Genomic DNA, 16,026 nt, shown 5'->3' with positions numbered 1-16,026 from the left:
AGAGAGCCCCATGTGGGGCTCCATCTCAGGAACCTGGGACCATGACCTGAGCCAAAGGCAGAGCTTTAACCCACTGAGCTCCCAATTCTTTTGGGTGCCCCAAAAGAATTATTCTTTAAATAATATTTGGTCTAATAAACACTCTTCAAAAATGAGATGAATATAAACAACTGAAATTCAATGAATATTTGTAAATTGTACATCCACTACTCATCTTTTAAAAAGGCACTTGGCACTATATTGATTTTGGAACCAAATTTGTTTACTATCACGTATTATGTCATATAAAATTTAATCCAGAAAAAAAAATCTTAAATTTTTATTACTCTATCAAAGAGCCAAAAATAGGGATGCCTGGGTGGCTCAGCTGAATGAGCATCCAACTCTTAATTTCAGCTTGAGTCATTATGTCAGGGTTGGGGATCAAGCCCCACATTGGGCTCTATGCTGTGTGTGAAACCTGCTTGAGATTCTTTTCCCCTCTCTTTCCCCAAAGTCCTGCCCTCTCCCTATCTTAAAAAAAAAAAAGAAAAAAAAAGAGCCAAAAGTAAACTCATAATGAGTTATATATGAAATAAACTGCAGAACAACTATCTGAACAAAGATAATCATCTTACCATTTCTAATAGAATAGCTTGAGTTTTGGCCTCTTTTTCCGCCTTTATTTCTTCCACTTCTTCAGCTGATCTTCCTTTGAAATCATCAATTTCTTCATCTGCTCCTATTCGACCACTCTGTAAAGGCAGAAGTTACTTACACATATAGTGAAAAAATGGAAAAATCTGACAAACATGGGAGATGTGATGCTTTATCCTTAGTTCCATCAAATGTGTTAGAACAGAAACTGAAACTTACAAGCCTCCGAAAATTGACTGAAATTAATTTGATAATATGAGCCAGACGAAGCTTCTAATTTATTGTTAAATCAAGATAAGCATTATAAAGAAACTATCTGGTATCCAACTCAGTGCTGAATGCAGAAAATAAATGATCTTAAAAATTAAGCACCAAATCCCAACTATGAAGATCAATTCAGCTTTGAGAAAGCTTCATAAACAGAAACTTATACCTTAAAAAATCTGAAGGGAAAGTCTGCATTATTCCACAAAAATTTCTGGGTTCTAGCATGGCTCCAGAGTATTCTCAGCTGAAAAGCTCCCTTACAAGATAATAGTTTACCTTAGCCTTAAAGCTACACTCCTAGAGTTAAAAGACAAGAAAAAACATTTTTGCAAGGTATTTACATAAGCTTTCAGAGCTAAGGCTCTTCTAGTGGAACAGAAATTGAAAAAAGGAAATTAGGGATATGAAAAGATAGCTAGAAAAATGAGTATCTCTATGGAAGGGAAAAAGAATGCTAAACTTGTCCTAGTAGAACTGATCAAGAAAGACAGTCATTCTGAAGAAGTTTTAATAGACTAAAAAGCAAAATCTATGCAAAGCATTAATATGCATGTACATTCAATCACAAGAGGACTCTACTTACATCTAGCTGTTCCCTCGTAGGTTCTGGTGACCGATCAGGAATTAATAAATCAGGAGGGTCATCAAATGGATCGTCTAAAATCACTGTATGATTTATCCTTACAAAATAAAACCGGGCCAAAGGTTACATTTGCATTATTTCAGAATCCATGTTTTACTTTTTATAAAGATTATAACAAATGTCTTAAGTATTTCTAATGCCCCCAAATCATAGGCATTTAAATTTTAATGCACAAGTATGTGTTACTAGAGTATACTTTCACAATTAGTGTTACTGTTTCTCATTGTTCGATATTAGATTTACTACTCTGCATTACTCTAAAAATGTTTCTAATATCAATATATCTAACTCTAGGTATTTCTGCCATATTTTTCAATAATACACATTTTTAAAAACTAAATTAAGGATTAATAATTCTCCCAACATAAGCAATTATAAATAATTAGTAAAAGTATAAAAATACAAAAGGTCTTTTTTACTTTATGAATAGTACACCAGGATAGCAACCACACCTGATATCTTGATATGGTACAAAGTCCTTGTCAACAAAGGTCTCATTAATTTTCTTAATTATGTCCATGCCTTCTGTCACCTCACCAAACACTGTATGAACACCATCAAGGTAATCTAGATTATCTCCTGTGGTAATAAGAAACTGAATAGAAAAACATAGAAAAATATACACATATATATATATACATATATATAATCTGTAATTCAAACTGAAATCAGTTTCAGACTGACAAAAATACACAAAAGCAATACTCTACATTCACTGCATGGATTCTTACCCACTTGGTACTAGTACTAATTAAAAAGTACAAGCTTATATGTAAAATATCAATACACACATAGATGCTTCCCTGATTCTTAAAAATACTTGGGCAAGGGGCACCTGGATGGCTCAGTGGGTTAAGACTCTGCCTTCAGCTCAGGTCATGATCCCAGGGTCCTGGGATCCAGCCCCACGTCGGGCTTTCTGTTCAGCGGGGAGCCTGCTTCCCTCTCTCTCTCTACCTGCCTCTCTGCCTACTTGTGATCTCTGTCTGTCAAATAAATAAATAAATAAATAAAATCTTTTAAAAAAAAAAAGTTTCCTTCTCTACAATAAAATAAAATAAAATACAGTACTTGGGCAAACCAAAGCTCAGTTTCTTCACATGTGAACTGTGAGGGGAAAAAAATGGGTTGTTGTCAGGATTAGACAATGAATGGAAGATTCTCAACATGATCTGTTTTGAAGTAATAAATACCAAAAGAAAACAGACCACAATGTGGACATTGATGATCCATGGATAGTAGAATGTGGATAATGTTATTTTTCTCCCATGTACTTTTCTCTATTTTCTGAACTCCTGACACTGGACATGACTTACATTTAAAAGAACAAAGTTCGGGTGACTGGGTGGCTCAATTGGTTAAGCATCTGACTCTTGATTTCAGCTCAGGCCATGATCTCAATGTTGTGAGATCGAGCCCTGAGTCAGACTCTGTGCTGGACATGGAGCCTGCATGGATTCTCTCTCTCCCTCTGACCCTCCCTCTCTAATAAAAAAAATATATAACTAACTAAATAAATTTTTTAAAAAGAACAAAGTAATTTCTTTAAAAGATTTTATTTGTAAGTAATCTCTACACCCAGCATGGGGCTCAAACTCACCCCCGAGGAGTCACACATTTTACGGACTGAGCCAGCTAGGCACCCAGCAAAATAACTTCTTTATATAGAAAAATATACAGTATATTTTTCTTCTAACAACTATCTTTGAAATTCTTTTTTTTTTTTTAAGGATTTTATTTATTTGACAGACAGAGATCACAAGCAGGCAGAGAGGCAGGCAGAGAGAGAGAGGGGGAAGCAGGCTTCCCGCTGAGCAGAGAGCCTGATGTGGGGTTCAATCCCAAGTCCCTGAGATCATGACCTGAGCCGAACGCAGAGGCTTTAACCCACTGAGCCACCCAGGCGCCCCTAAAATTCTCTTCTTATTGGATAGTTTAAAAAGATACCTTGTGGCGCTTTCCAGTCCTTCATTTTAAAACAAAACTCATTTTGGGGTGCCTGGGTGGCTCAGTCAATTAAGTCTCTGCCTTCAGCTCAGGTCATGGTCCCAGGGTCCTGGGACTGAGCTCTGCATTGGGCTCCCTGCTCAGCAGGGAGTCTGCTGTCCCTTGCCCCTCCCCTTGCTCATGCTCTCTCTCTCTCAAATAAATAAAATCTTTAAAAAAATATTCTCTACATAAAAAAATAATAATAAAAATATTAAAAACTCATCTTCTTACTCATTTCCTAACCTGAGATCCATGTTGATCACTGCCATTGTTCACCATGGACACAGTGCCCTTCTTCTTGTGCTTAATTCTTGGCACTTTTTCAGCCTCGAAAAAGCTTGCTTGATCACCATACAGTTGACTGAAAATACATATAATAAAATTATAAAATATAAGTACTCTCAACATGAAATGCAAAGTACTAGTAACAAGTAGGATTATCATTAATCATAGCCTGCTTCCTCCTCTCTCTCTCTGACTGCCTCTCTGCCTACTTGTGATCTCTCTCTGTCAAATAAATAAATAAAAATCTTTAAAAAAAAAAAAAAAAAAAAAAAAAAAAAAAAAAAAAAAAAAAAAAAAAATACTTTTTTTTTTTTTTTTGCTATAGACATTTAGGGAGATTGAAAAAATAAACTATATTTGAACTGTATTTTAAAATGCAGATTGAAATATGTTAGGTAACACTGTTGAGACAATTCTATTTTTTCTCATTTAAAAAATAAAAGAACTCACCCAAAAACAGACTCTCCTCCACGACCAGTCCCTGTAGGATCACCAGTTTGTATGATAAAATCCCTCTGTAATAAATAGGATATTTAGTTAATTCACAGAGTTTGCTAAATGGTTCCAATAATATAGGACATGACTAATATCCACCAACTCACCTGTACATTATGAATAAGACAATAATTATAATACTTTATTTTGCACAACTTCAGGAAATTCAAGCAGGCTGAAAGAGAAGTAAATAGTAAATTTATCATAATTGTTCACAAAAACATTTTAAACCAAGTAAATGCACAGTTGGCATAATTTAATTTCTAAATTATCAAACAAATACCCCTAATGGTCAAATATCCTAAATCATAAAAAAGATGTAAGTGTACAAGAAGGCAATAAATTTTATATTTCAATATATTTATCTTTGTATTCTCTTTTTCTTAGGACTTCTTGGGCATCTGAACTAATACAGGAAACTGACAAGTATTTGGGATAGGCAACCATTTATTAATGGATTAGTTCTGCAAGAGAAAAAAAAACCCAAAGAGGATACTATAATGGAAAAGAATCTGAGTTTCTGAAAAGGGGTACAAATTATATAAACTAGAGAAAATCAAGTATCTGAGACCAATTTCTTAAATGACTAAATAGCTCCTCACAAAAATCCATATACTTATCATGTAGCAGCTTTCTCATATAAATGTACTCATTACTCAATAAATATTTACAGAGTCTCTTCTAGGTGCTTGGCACTGCTATCACAAATGCCATTAAACCATAGTCCCTCCCCTCAAGAAATTCATAGTCTAGTTGTACACTAACAAACTCTCCAAACACTAAGCTGGAAATCAGACAGAAAGACATATTAGGCTATCCAGAGTCCTTACACCCAAGAAAAAATAGTTACAAGACCAGATATATCTAATACCATCTGTGCCATTTATATAATAAAATGGTAAAAAGTGGTTTTTAAAAAGCCACAAGAGTTCAAAAGAGATTGTTTCTAGCCAGGGAAATTAGAAGACCTTAATTAATAACAATTAATAAGAAGCGCCACCTGAGAGGCTCAGTGGGTTGAGCCTCTGCCTTCGGCTCAGGTCATGATCTCAGGGTCCTGGGATCAAGGCCCGTATCGGGCTCCCTGCTCAGCAGATCCACCCCCCACCCCCCGGCCTGCTTACTTGTGATCTATCTCTGTCAAATAAATAAAAAATAAATAAAAACTTTTAAAAAACCCCACAATTAATAAGAAGAGGCTTAAGGGGTGCCTGGATGGCTCAGTGGGTTAAGCCTCTGCCTTCAGCTCAGGTCATGATCTCAGGGTCCTGGGATCGAGCCCCATATGGGGCTCTCTGCTCAGTGGGGAGCCTGTTCACCCTCCCCCTGCCTACTTCTCTGCCTACTTGTGATCTCTGTCTGTCAAATAAATATATAAAATCTTTAAAAAGAGGCTTAAGGTGGGCATTAAAAGAACTACACAAGCCAAGAGTAGAGAGTGAGCATTTCAAGTTGGGAAGACAGAATGAATAAGTCTGGATATGCAAATATAAATGTATTCTGAAGGGTCCAAAATACCAGCCTAAGCTCTGTAACACTCTGATAATACAAAGTGATAGAGGGTAAATAGACCAGCAGGGCAAGACGGGCCCATGGTATTGAAAGTGCTTGAGTATCAGGATTTTTATTGTTTGCCTAGAAAAATACATTTCTGGGATTACTGTTTAATGCAAAAAAGTAGTTCTTTAACAAGAAAACAAAAATAATGGATCTAGGCAGTGATCATCAATGGCTGCCAAAATTTTTAAATGAAAAGCTAATGGGGACACTGCAACAGACACAATAGGTAGAAAAGCCTGAACTCACCAACCAATTTTAACTTCACAGGAAGAACCAACCAGACATGATGTGCTTCCTGAATGTGATGCAGCTTAAGTGCAAAAGACCTTATATGAAAATATTCTTGCCAAAAACATTAAACCTGTACTTTATCAAGACTAGACTTAAGTGGCAATTATGAGAAACAGAATAGATAAAAATACATTTAAATATACAACAAGGATAAAATCAGTCAAATCCAAAATGAGGGAAATTCTATAAAATAAATCACTCGGATTCTTTCTCAAAAAATTGATACGGTAGAGGTGCTGGGGTGGCTCAGTCAGTTAAGCCTCTGACTATTTCAGCTCAGGTCATGATCTCAGGGTCCTGGAATCGAGCCCTGTGATGGCTCCACTCAGAGTCTGCTTGTCCTTCTCCCTCTGCTCCTCTCCTGCTCATTCTCTCTTTCTCTCTCTCTCAAATAAATAAATAAACTTTAAAAAAAATGAAGTTGTTAAGGGAAAAATGGGGGTGGGGTGGGGAAGAATCTACAGATTAAAAGATATCAACCAATATAATATATATAAATCTAGATCTTGGCAGTTTCTTCTTTTTTTTTTTCTTTTCAGCATAACAGAATTCATTGTTTTTACACCACACCCAGTGCTCCATGCAATACCTGCCCTCCATAATACCCACCACCAGGCTCCCCAACCTCCCACTCCCTGCCCCTTCAAAACCCTCAAGTTGTTTTTCAGAGTCCATAGTCTCTCATGGTTCATCTCCCCCTCCAATTTCCCTCAACTCCCTTCTCCTCTCCATCTCCCCATGTCCTCCATGCTATTTGTTATGCTCCACAAATAAGTGAAACCACATGATACTTGACTCTCTCTGCTTGACTTATTTCACTCAGCATAATCTCTTCTAGTCCCGTCCATGTTGCTACAAAAGTTGGGTATTCATCCTTTCTGATGGAGGCATAATACTCCATAGTGTATATGCACCACATCTTCCTTATCCATTCGTAGATACTGGCAGTTTCTTACAAAACTAAACACATTCTTACCATACAATTTAGCAATCTAGCAGATATACCTCTTGGTATTTACTCAAAGAAGATGAAAATGTATTTTCACACAAAAACCTGCACACATGTTTATAGCGGATTTGTTCACAATTGCCAAAATATGGGAACAACCAACTTGTCCTTCAGCAGGTAACTGAATAAATAATATGTGGTACAACCAGACAATGGAATATTATTATTTGTTACAAAAGAGAAATGAGCTATCAAGCCATGAAAAGACATGAAAGAACCTTAAATGTATACTACAAATTGAAAGAAACCAATCTGTAAAGACTACATACCGTATGATTCCATTCATGTAACATTCTGGAAAAAACCAAATCTATGGATATGGTAAAAGATCACTGGTTGCCAGGAGATGCAGAGAGATGTGCAAACAAATAGGGAGAGCATGATTTTTCTGTGTGATACTGTAATGGTGGATATATGCATATATATTTGTCCAAATCCATAGAATGTACAACACTTGGATTGTACCTCAGTGTAAACTATGGGTTATGACATGTCAGCATAGGTTCATCAAATGTACTACTGTAATGTGTGTACAGTATTACATAGTACAAATAATACAAATGTACAACAAAGGTACACTCTGGTGGGGGATATTGAAAATGGGGGAGGCTTCCCATACGTGGCAATAGGGGGTATACGGAAAATCTCTCTACATATCTTCCCTTCAGTTTTGCTATGAACCTTAAATTGCTCTAAAAAATAAAGTTTTTTAAAATAGGCAAAAGGGGTGGTAACCGGAGCATAATGATTAGAGAAACTGAATTACTGTCTTACACCCGAAACGAATGTAACATTATGTGCCAACTAAACTCAAACAGGTTTTAAAAAAAAAAAGGCAAGGGGGAGTTCTATAGATCAAAAGATATTTAAGAGCTGTATCAGCCAATATAATAAATGAACCTTGTTTGGGTCCTTAAATTACCAAGTATTTTTTAAACACTTACGAGACAAAAGGGAAATATGAATAATACCAAAAAATTATTGCCAATTTTTTCAGATGTGAAAATGATTTGTGGTTATTTTTTTTAAAAGATTTTATTTATTTATTTGAGAGAGAGAGAGAATAAGAGAGAGAGAGAGAGCATGAGAAGGTGGAGGGTCAGAGGGAGAAGCAGACTCCCTGCTGTGCAGGGAGCCTGATGCAGGACTTGATCCCAAGAGCCGAAGGCAGTGGCTTAACTAACTGAGCCATTTGTGGTTATTTTTTTGATCACTTTTTAGAAATACAAACTGAAGTAACCACAGATTAAATAAGTCCCATGTAATGGATTTATTACCAAAGAATCCAGTATAAATGAAACAATATTGGTTATGTGCTGACAAGTTCATTAACTGGTCATTGGCACAGGAGGGCTCATTTTCATGACTCTTTCTTCTTCTTTATATAAGTTTTCTATAATAAAAAGTAAAAAAAATAAAAAAGGAAAGAAATGGAAGGGAGAGAGGAAGGGAGAGAGGAAGAAAATTAAATCTGGATATATTTACTATAAAGTGTAAGTAGTTATACATGTAAGTAAATATCCAGTCACAGGCTTACAAATACATACAAATGGGGTAGGCTTATGTTTTTAGTCTTCCAAACCACCTTTGAAGAATCGCTATTTGTCTATTCTGTCTGTGTGAACTAGGTAGGATAACCCTACCTCCCCTTTAGTCCCTCACAACCCTGGGGAAAGAGGCCCATTCATTTATCAGATGCTGTCCCACATAAAGAGAGTATCAAACAAATTCAAAGGAAAGGAAAACCAAGAGATGAAAAATACAATTGCCTATAATATCCTTTGAATCCCTGGATCCCACCATTCTTAAAGCCAAGCTTACCTCAGTAACAGGAAGCACTCAATTATTTTCTTTGTTTAAGCCAGTTTGAGTTTCTAACATCTGCACTGAGAATCCTAACTAATGAACACATTTATATACATTAGTCAATCAAGTAATGAGCCTTTAGTGTGTGCAAAGTGGCAGGCACTGCACCAGGCACTTAGCATTGAAAGACAAGGAAGGAAGGCATAGTCTCTGCCCTCTTGGAGTTTCCATTCTTGAGGGAAGACAAGATTTGCAAACGATTCCAGGATAACAGGTAAATGATACAACAAAATGTGTTACATGCTGTTTTAAAAGATCTCAGAGCAGAAGAAACAGACCTAATTCTGCCCAGGGACAAGGGAGAGCTTCACAGAAGAAATCATGCTTGATAAGCAAGAAGTTTGCCAAAAGGACAACAGTAGAAAGAAACATGGAAGTAGAAGCAACAGTACGAGAAAGGCATGGAAGTATAATTGAGCATGTAGTGTTGGGGGTGGGGGGTACAAATCAGTGTAGGACAGAGTGTAATATGGCAGAAGAACACTGTATGTTCTGTTTCATCCTCTTTGACAGACTACATGCCAGGGGGACAGGATCCTGATTGTAACTAAACTCTGTGGCCTCTAGTTTCTCCAGCTCTGACACTGTCTCCACACTGTTGCCTGTCATCTTTCTAGAACATATGTGCCATGCCTCAATCCTGCTTTTAAAAACCTTCAAAGATGCTAGCCATCAGTAGGGCACACAAGACTATTCACATCCACCTAACTAACATAACTTATACAACCAGATTCATACTTTGCCATTCCAGCTCATGTATCATTCTTTCAAGCCATACCAAAATACTTGCTGTTTCCAGAAAATTCCAAGAAAATTAAAAAAACAAACAAACAAAAAAACCGAACAAACAAACAAACAAACAAAACCACCCTCATTCCCACTCATCTTTGAAAGAGCTAGTTCAAGTGTTCTACTTTCTTGGCTTGCTTTGCTTCTCCCCGCCTCCAACGGGGAAGAATTACTCCCTCCACTGGTTTCCATAGCAACTTACATTCTTCAACTACAACATTTACAATGGACACACAACACTTAAAGGGGCTCCCAGGTCTCTTTCTCCCAGTAGAAAATTAGACCGTCAAGGACAAGATGCCTATCCCAGAGCTTGGCACAGTCTCGCACAGCAGACGAGGAGTGTTTGCTAGGGCTCGGTGCACATCTCCGGACAGCCCTTCCTCCACCCAGGAGGGATGCTCACACTCACTGCTCCAAACACCATCCTTCCCGCTTCCATCAGGACTTACTGATTACACACCAAGGAATACAGGTTGTGTTCCTCTCACGAGTAAAGCTCAATAAATAGCCACAAAAGCTATGCGCATAGTATATGCAGCCGGCATTTCCACCCTCCTCCCCGCACACACAAGCACACATCACAGGCATTTAATGCCACAAGCACCCGCCACCCGATCGGCTCGCCCCAGATACAGGAGAGAGGCTGCTCCTCACAAAAACTTTTCTTCGAACCACGGCCCGCTAATAAAATAGCCCTGTCGTGGGACCAGTAGCCCAGAAGCTCGAACCCAGTCAAGGGGACCCGGCAGCGAAGAAACAGTGAGGAAAGGAGATCGGGGCCAGGGCCAGACGGGACCGGGGCCCGGGTCTCACCACGCGGCCGCTCCTCAGTGTACAGATCGATGACGACGTCGCCCAAAGTTGTCTCCAGCAAAACCGCCATGGCGCCCGCTCCTCCTCCGCAACGAGCCGCGGGTGTGACAGGCGCAGCCCGTCGTGGATCTACGCCTCACGTCACTCACGGCGCGACGCCTTTTACGTCATCCCTCCGGCGACGACCCTCCGGTAGCGGTCGGTCTGGTCAGCGCCTGGCCCTCACTGGGCTGGAGTGGTGACCGTGTGTCCCGCCTCCGACGCGGCCCGTTTGAAAATCCTGATTCTTCCAGGGCAACTGGCGCAGAAGCCTGTAGCTCAAAAGGACTTTTGTAAAGGGTTTTGTGTCCACTTCAAGAACGGGGGCACCTTCGAGCGGCCCTTTTTTCTCTCTGCTCCTTGGGGAGCATTGAGAGCGACCGCGGCGCCTGCTTCTCCCACGTTATTATTGGGACGACTACTCTGGATTTCGTAATCAGGGATTTTCGTCGTCCTGAATCAAAACCTTTAGGCCTTGAATGTACAGTTTGTTACCGAGAAAGGTGACTAACAGGGAATTCCGTGGCTGGTCGTGCCCAGGATAGAAGCTCTGCTCACAGTAACAGCGACTGGTCCTTAGAGCGACAAGCTAAAAAACAGTAGGCTTCAGCCCCAAATCATTACTGGTTTTATCAGTAATCTTTAACTTTGAAGACTTAAAAAAACGATTTTTGGCCTCTGTTGAGGATTTCCACGCGAAGTTTATCCTCCCCCCCCCACCACCACCACCATTTCGGACAAAACATCACTTTTGTACCATTTTGTACAATTATAGCTTCCAATTACTTAACATCTGACTAAAACCCAACGTTTTTATAATGGTCTGCAAGGCCTTACATGATACTCTCGCTGCCTATCTACATGTCCTCTCTCTTACTTTGAAGCCACACTACATTTTTGCTATTCTTTGAGCACTGTTGGCCACACTTCCGCCTCTGGGCCTTTGGGCTGGCTGCCCACTCTGGTTACAACCCTCTTCCTCTAGATATTTTCATGGCTCTCCTTCAGCTCCTTTTGGTCTTTTGCTCACTTATCACCTCTCAGTGAAGCCTTGCCTGACTACCATAATTAAAATTAAGCCCACATACATCCACATTTGTTTTTCTGCATAAAGCCTTTTCCACATGGCTCTTTATTAGCTAACATGCTATTTATGAATTTGTTTATGGTAAATATGAATATATTTTTATATTACTAAAATGTAAGCGCTAGAAGGCTAGAGCCAATTTTGCAAGTTTTATTTATTGCTGTATCCCTAGTGTCTATGACAGCCTGCCACATAATGGTTGAGTAAATTTTAGTTGAGTGAATTAATGAATATTAGCAATTAATTAAAGAAATGCATATTAAAATAACAATGAGATTGTTTATGGGAATATAAAATGGTAGAGCTATTTTGGACAGTGCATAGAACTCCAGTCAGAATGGCTGAAATTAACAAGTTAGGAAAGGACAGATGTTGGTGAGGATGTGGAGAAAGGAGGACCCTCCTACGCTGTTGGCGGAAATGCAAGCTGGTGCAGCCACTCTGGAAAAAAGTATGAAGGCTTCTCAAAAAGTTTAAAATAGAGCTACCCTAGGACCCAGCAATTGCACTACTGGGGATTTACCCCAAAGACACAAATATAGTGATCCGAAGGGGCACAGGTACCCCATCGTTTATAGCAGCAATGTCCACAATAGCCAAACTATGAAAAGAGCCTAAATGTCCATTGACAGATGTATGGATAGAGAAGATGTGGTATAGGGGGAATATGCAGCCATCAAAAAATTGAAATCTTGCCATTTGCAATGACGTGGATAGAACTAGAGGATATTGTGCTAAGCGAAATAAGTCAACAGAGAAAGACAGTTATCATACGATCTCACTGATTTGGAATTTAAGAAACAAAACAGGATCATAGGGGAAAGAAAAGAAAAATAAAACAAGATGAAATCAGAGAGGGAGGCAAATCATAAGAGGCTCTAAATCATAGAAAACAGACAGTTGCTGGAGAGGAGAAGGTGAGGGGATGGGGGAACTGGGTGATTCACATTCAGGAGGGCATGTGATGTAATGAGCACTGGGAATTATATACGACTGATGAATCACTGAACTCTACCTCTGAAACTAACAATACACTATATGTTAATTGAATTTATTTATTTTTAATAATTTATTTATTTATTTGAAAGAGAGAGAGAGGAAGGGAGCACAAGCAGAGGGAGAGGCAGAGGAAGAGAGAGAAGCAGCCTCTCTGGCTGCTCCAGCTGAGCTGGGAGCCCAATGATGCAGGGTTTGATCCCAGAACCCTGGGATCATGACCTGAGCCCAAGACAGAAGCTTAACCAACTGAGCAACCCACGCACAATTAATTGAATCTAAATTTTTAAAAATTCTGTGTATGGTCATAAGACATAGATCAAGAGAAAGAGAAGATTTGGAAAAATTAAATATTTTTTAAAGTCAAATTTGGACTATTCAAAGAGAATGAGAAATTGACATAATAAATATGAGGAATGATTTCACATATAAAGTGATTCACTAATCACTATAAATGATATGACCAGACTCTTTTGCAAACTCCAGGCCTAGGTGTGATATCTTAAGCCTAAGATAGAATACCTTATTTATTTTTCAGTGTGCAATTTGCTATATCTTCAAATTATGTTATACTGAATATATATACATACATAGACACAATAATATATCACTAAATATCAAATATTCTACCTTCATGGGGAAAATATTTCATGATGTTATATAGTTCATGCTTATCAGCATCTTATTACATTTTAAATTCTAATGGTATAAATACTTACGTGGTTTATACAGTAGATACATAGGTGAAAAGAAACGAGATACATCCTTCACAATTCTACCAAATGTAACTACTAAAGTAGATTCAGTCTAGAGAAAAGATTAGTAAATGTGTATTGCCTTCCGAATATCACCATCATCAACCATTACAACCAATTTCTCTGTTGACATCATTTCATATATTAATCTGAACAACCACATTCAAATGTCTGTAGCTTTACTAAAATTGCCAAAGGTAAAATCCTGATTTTAAATGACTAAATGTATGAACAACAAAAACACATATTTATGATCATATATAATATTATTTTTTGCAGAAGCATTCATGTGTTTGGCAAGTCCAGCATGGTTTTCTTTACTCAACTTCTGTTTCTTTTCATGCCGTTTCCCCTCACACCTCACACCCTGAGGAATCTCAGATTGGTGAACTAAGATTCATCCTAGTCACTGTTGTCATTACATTTTCAGTAAGATGTCTGGGACAGTGGCAGTCCAAGGGCTAGAGACCATTTCTGGCTGGCTGGAAAGCAGGACATTTTGCCCTTGTTGGAAGCAATCTTTAGCTGCTTCTTCATCTGCCTGTCCTTGTCAAGGACTTCAACCACTTTTTCTTTGTTGTGATTATTTTAGCATTGACGTTTTCCATAGGTGTTATATGGTGTTTTAAAATGTGGGCTTTATTATTATGCATGTACAGTAAAGCCAACAGGTCAGGAGATGACTGCCATTGAAAAGATAGTTTGTTATTCACAATGGGTTTGGGGGCACACACCATGCCATGCAGGACCAAATAGAAAAAGTACAAGGGTTGGTCAGGATGTTGAAGGAGCCAAGAGAAAACTATAGGCAGGAGTCCTTTTCCTGGTTTCTATGGGGAAAGTGAGACAAAGTAGGATAAACAGGTTTAGAATTGGCTAGTGTGAACAATTTCGGTGGGCTCTGGGGTATATAGGCTATCTCTAGTTGTCTTGTACCTGGTCCTGGGATGATTAGGACAGAGGAATATTGCTTCCTTGACTGTAAAAGCCTGATAGAAGAAGAAGAGATTCAAAATGTAGGCTCTGGATTGATTGTTTTGCATATAAAAGGCATGCTGTGAATTAATAGAAAATATATATTGGTCTTTGCCCCCAGTTCCTACCATGGAGATCCTGAAACCCTGTTAATTTCCTTAATGATACAAACACTAGGAGCATCTCTTGTTTTGAAATTGTTTTCTCTCTGGAGATGATTTTTTTTCTCTCTGGGACACCTGGGTGGCTCAGTGGGTTAAAGCCTCTGTCTTCGGTTCAGGTCATGGTCCTCGGGTCCTGGGATGGAGCCCCGCATTGGGCTCTCTGTTCAGCAGGGAGCCTGCCTCTCTGCCTACTTGTGTTCTCTGTCTGTGAAATAAATAAATAAAATCTTTTTAAAATATATGAGAAAAAGATTGGACTCTCTTTTTTTAAAGTAAGTCCTAGTCCCAATGTGGGGCTTCAACTCATAACCCCAAGATTGAGAGTCATATTCTCTACCAACTCAACAGTCAGGCACCCCTAATATTGGTCTTCAATTTTGTTTCAGAAGCTCTTGTGATCTCATGGGTAATAAGAGTGTCTTTTGTTCTACTGAGCTAATTCTGGGTGGGTTTCTGGCTGGCTCCTGGATGAGGACTGGTCACCAGAAAGACCAGGATGTGGCTTAGAATTTTCAGCCCTGTCCCTCATTCTCTTGACATGACACAAGAGCTGAAAATGGAGTTAATGATTGATGATGCCTCCATTAAAATCTCCTAAGTACAGGGTACAGAGAGCTTCAAGGCTGGTGAATAGGGGGAGGTGCTAGGAGTATGGTATGCCTGGAGAGGGCATGGAAGCTCTGCCCTCTCCCACATACCTTACCTATGCGTGTCTTTCCAACCGTTCATCTGTATCTTCTATTATATCCTTTAACAAATGGGGAAACCTAAGTGTTTCCCTGAGATCTGTGAGTTGCTCTAGCAAATTAATCCAGTCCTTGGAGGGGGTCATTGGAACCTCTGCTCTGTAGCTGATTGGTCAGAAGTACAGGTAATAACCTGGGCTTGCAACTGGCATCTGAAGTGTGTGTGGGTGAGAGTAGGTTGGGGCTGTCTCAGGGGAGCCCCGATCCTGTGGGATCTGATGCAATCTCTAGGGAGATAATATCAGAATTGAATTAAATTGTAGGACACTTAGTTGGTGTGGACAAGAACTGCCACTGGTATGTGCCAAAACCTCCAACAAACTCCAACTCTAGCAGGCTTTTTTACTGTTTTTTGTCCACAGCCTTCCTGGGGCTCAGAGCTAGCCATGGAGACAAATGGAAAGATAATGGATCATCAGACCATGGGGCAGAATCTATTGGGAAACAAGCTACTTCACTTTCCCTGTCTACTTTTTCATATAAATGTACTTTAGAATCTTATACATATTACTGATTCAAATTATGCAGATCCACATGTCATGTGTTCTGATCTCCAGATTCGTTTTTAATTCCAGAAGTCTGAAATAGAGTGAAAACCAGGTGGTTGTAGTTGGAACC

The 16,026-nt window shown here is 38.9% G+C and overlaps 1 protein-coding gene across 2 annotated transcripts in view; it reads right to left on the bottom strand.

The window, feature by feature from the left end:
- The window catches only part of PPIL4 (peptidylprolyl isomerase like 4), a 37,748-nt gene extending 26,950 nt beyond the window's left edge, over nucleotides 1-10,798 (bottom strand). Inside the window, exons 1-8 of one of the 2 annotated variants that reach the window (XM_059177284.1) lie at nucleotides 10,647-10,742; nucleotides 8,453-8,568; nucleotides 4,423-4,490; nucleotides 4,271-4,335; nucleotides 3,779-3,896; nucleotides 1,999-2,141; nucleotides 1,487-1,583; nucleotides 618-734 (exon numbers count right to left, since the gene is read on the bottom strand). In XM_059177284.1, the coding sequence (XP_059033267.1) occupies nucleotides 618-734; nucleotides 1,487-1,583; nucleotides 1,999-2,141; nucleotides 3,779-3,896; nucleotides 4,271-4,335; nucleotides 4,423-4,490; nucleotides 8,453-8,504 (660 nt within the window). In that variant the 5' untranslated portion in view covers nucleotides 8,505-8,568; nucleotides 10,647-10,742. Of the gene's footprint in view, nucleotides 1-617; nucleotides 735-1,486; nucleotides 1,584-1,998; nucleotides 2,142-3,778; nucleotides 3,897-4,270; nucleotides 4,336-4,422; nucleotides 4,491-8,452; nucleotides 8,569-10,646 lie in introns of both variants that reach the window. The other variant, XM_059177283.1, reaches the window with a different exon arrangement.
- Nucleotides 10,799-16,026: the final 5,228 nt, after the last annotated feature.

Source organism: Mustela lutreola, chromosome 6, assembly GCF_030435805.1.
Source record: "Mustela lutreola isolate mMusLut2 chromosome 6, mMusLut2.pri, whole genome shotgun sequence".
Taxonomy (NCBI): domain Eukaryota; kingdom Metazoa; phylum Chordata; class Mammalia; order Carnivora; family Mustelidae; genus Mustela; species Mustela lutreola.
This window is presented reverse-complemented; position numbering and strand designations above follow the sequence as displayed.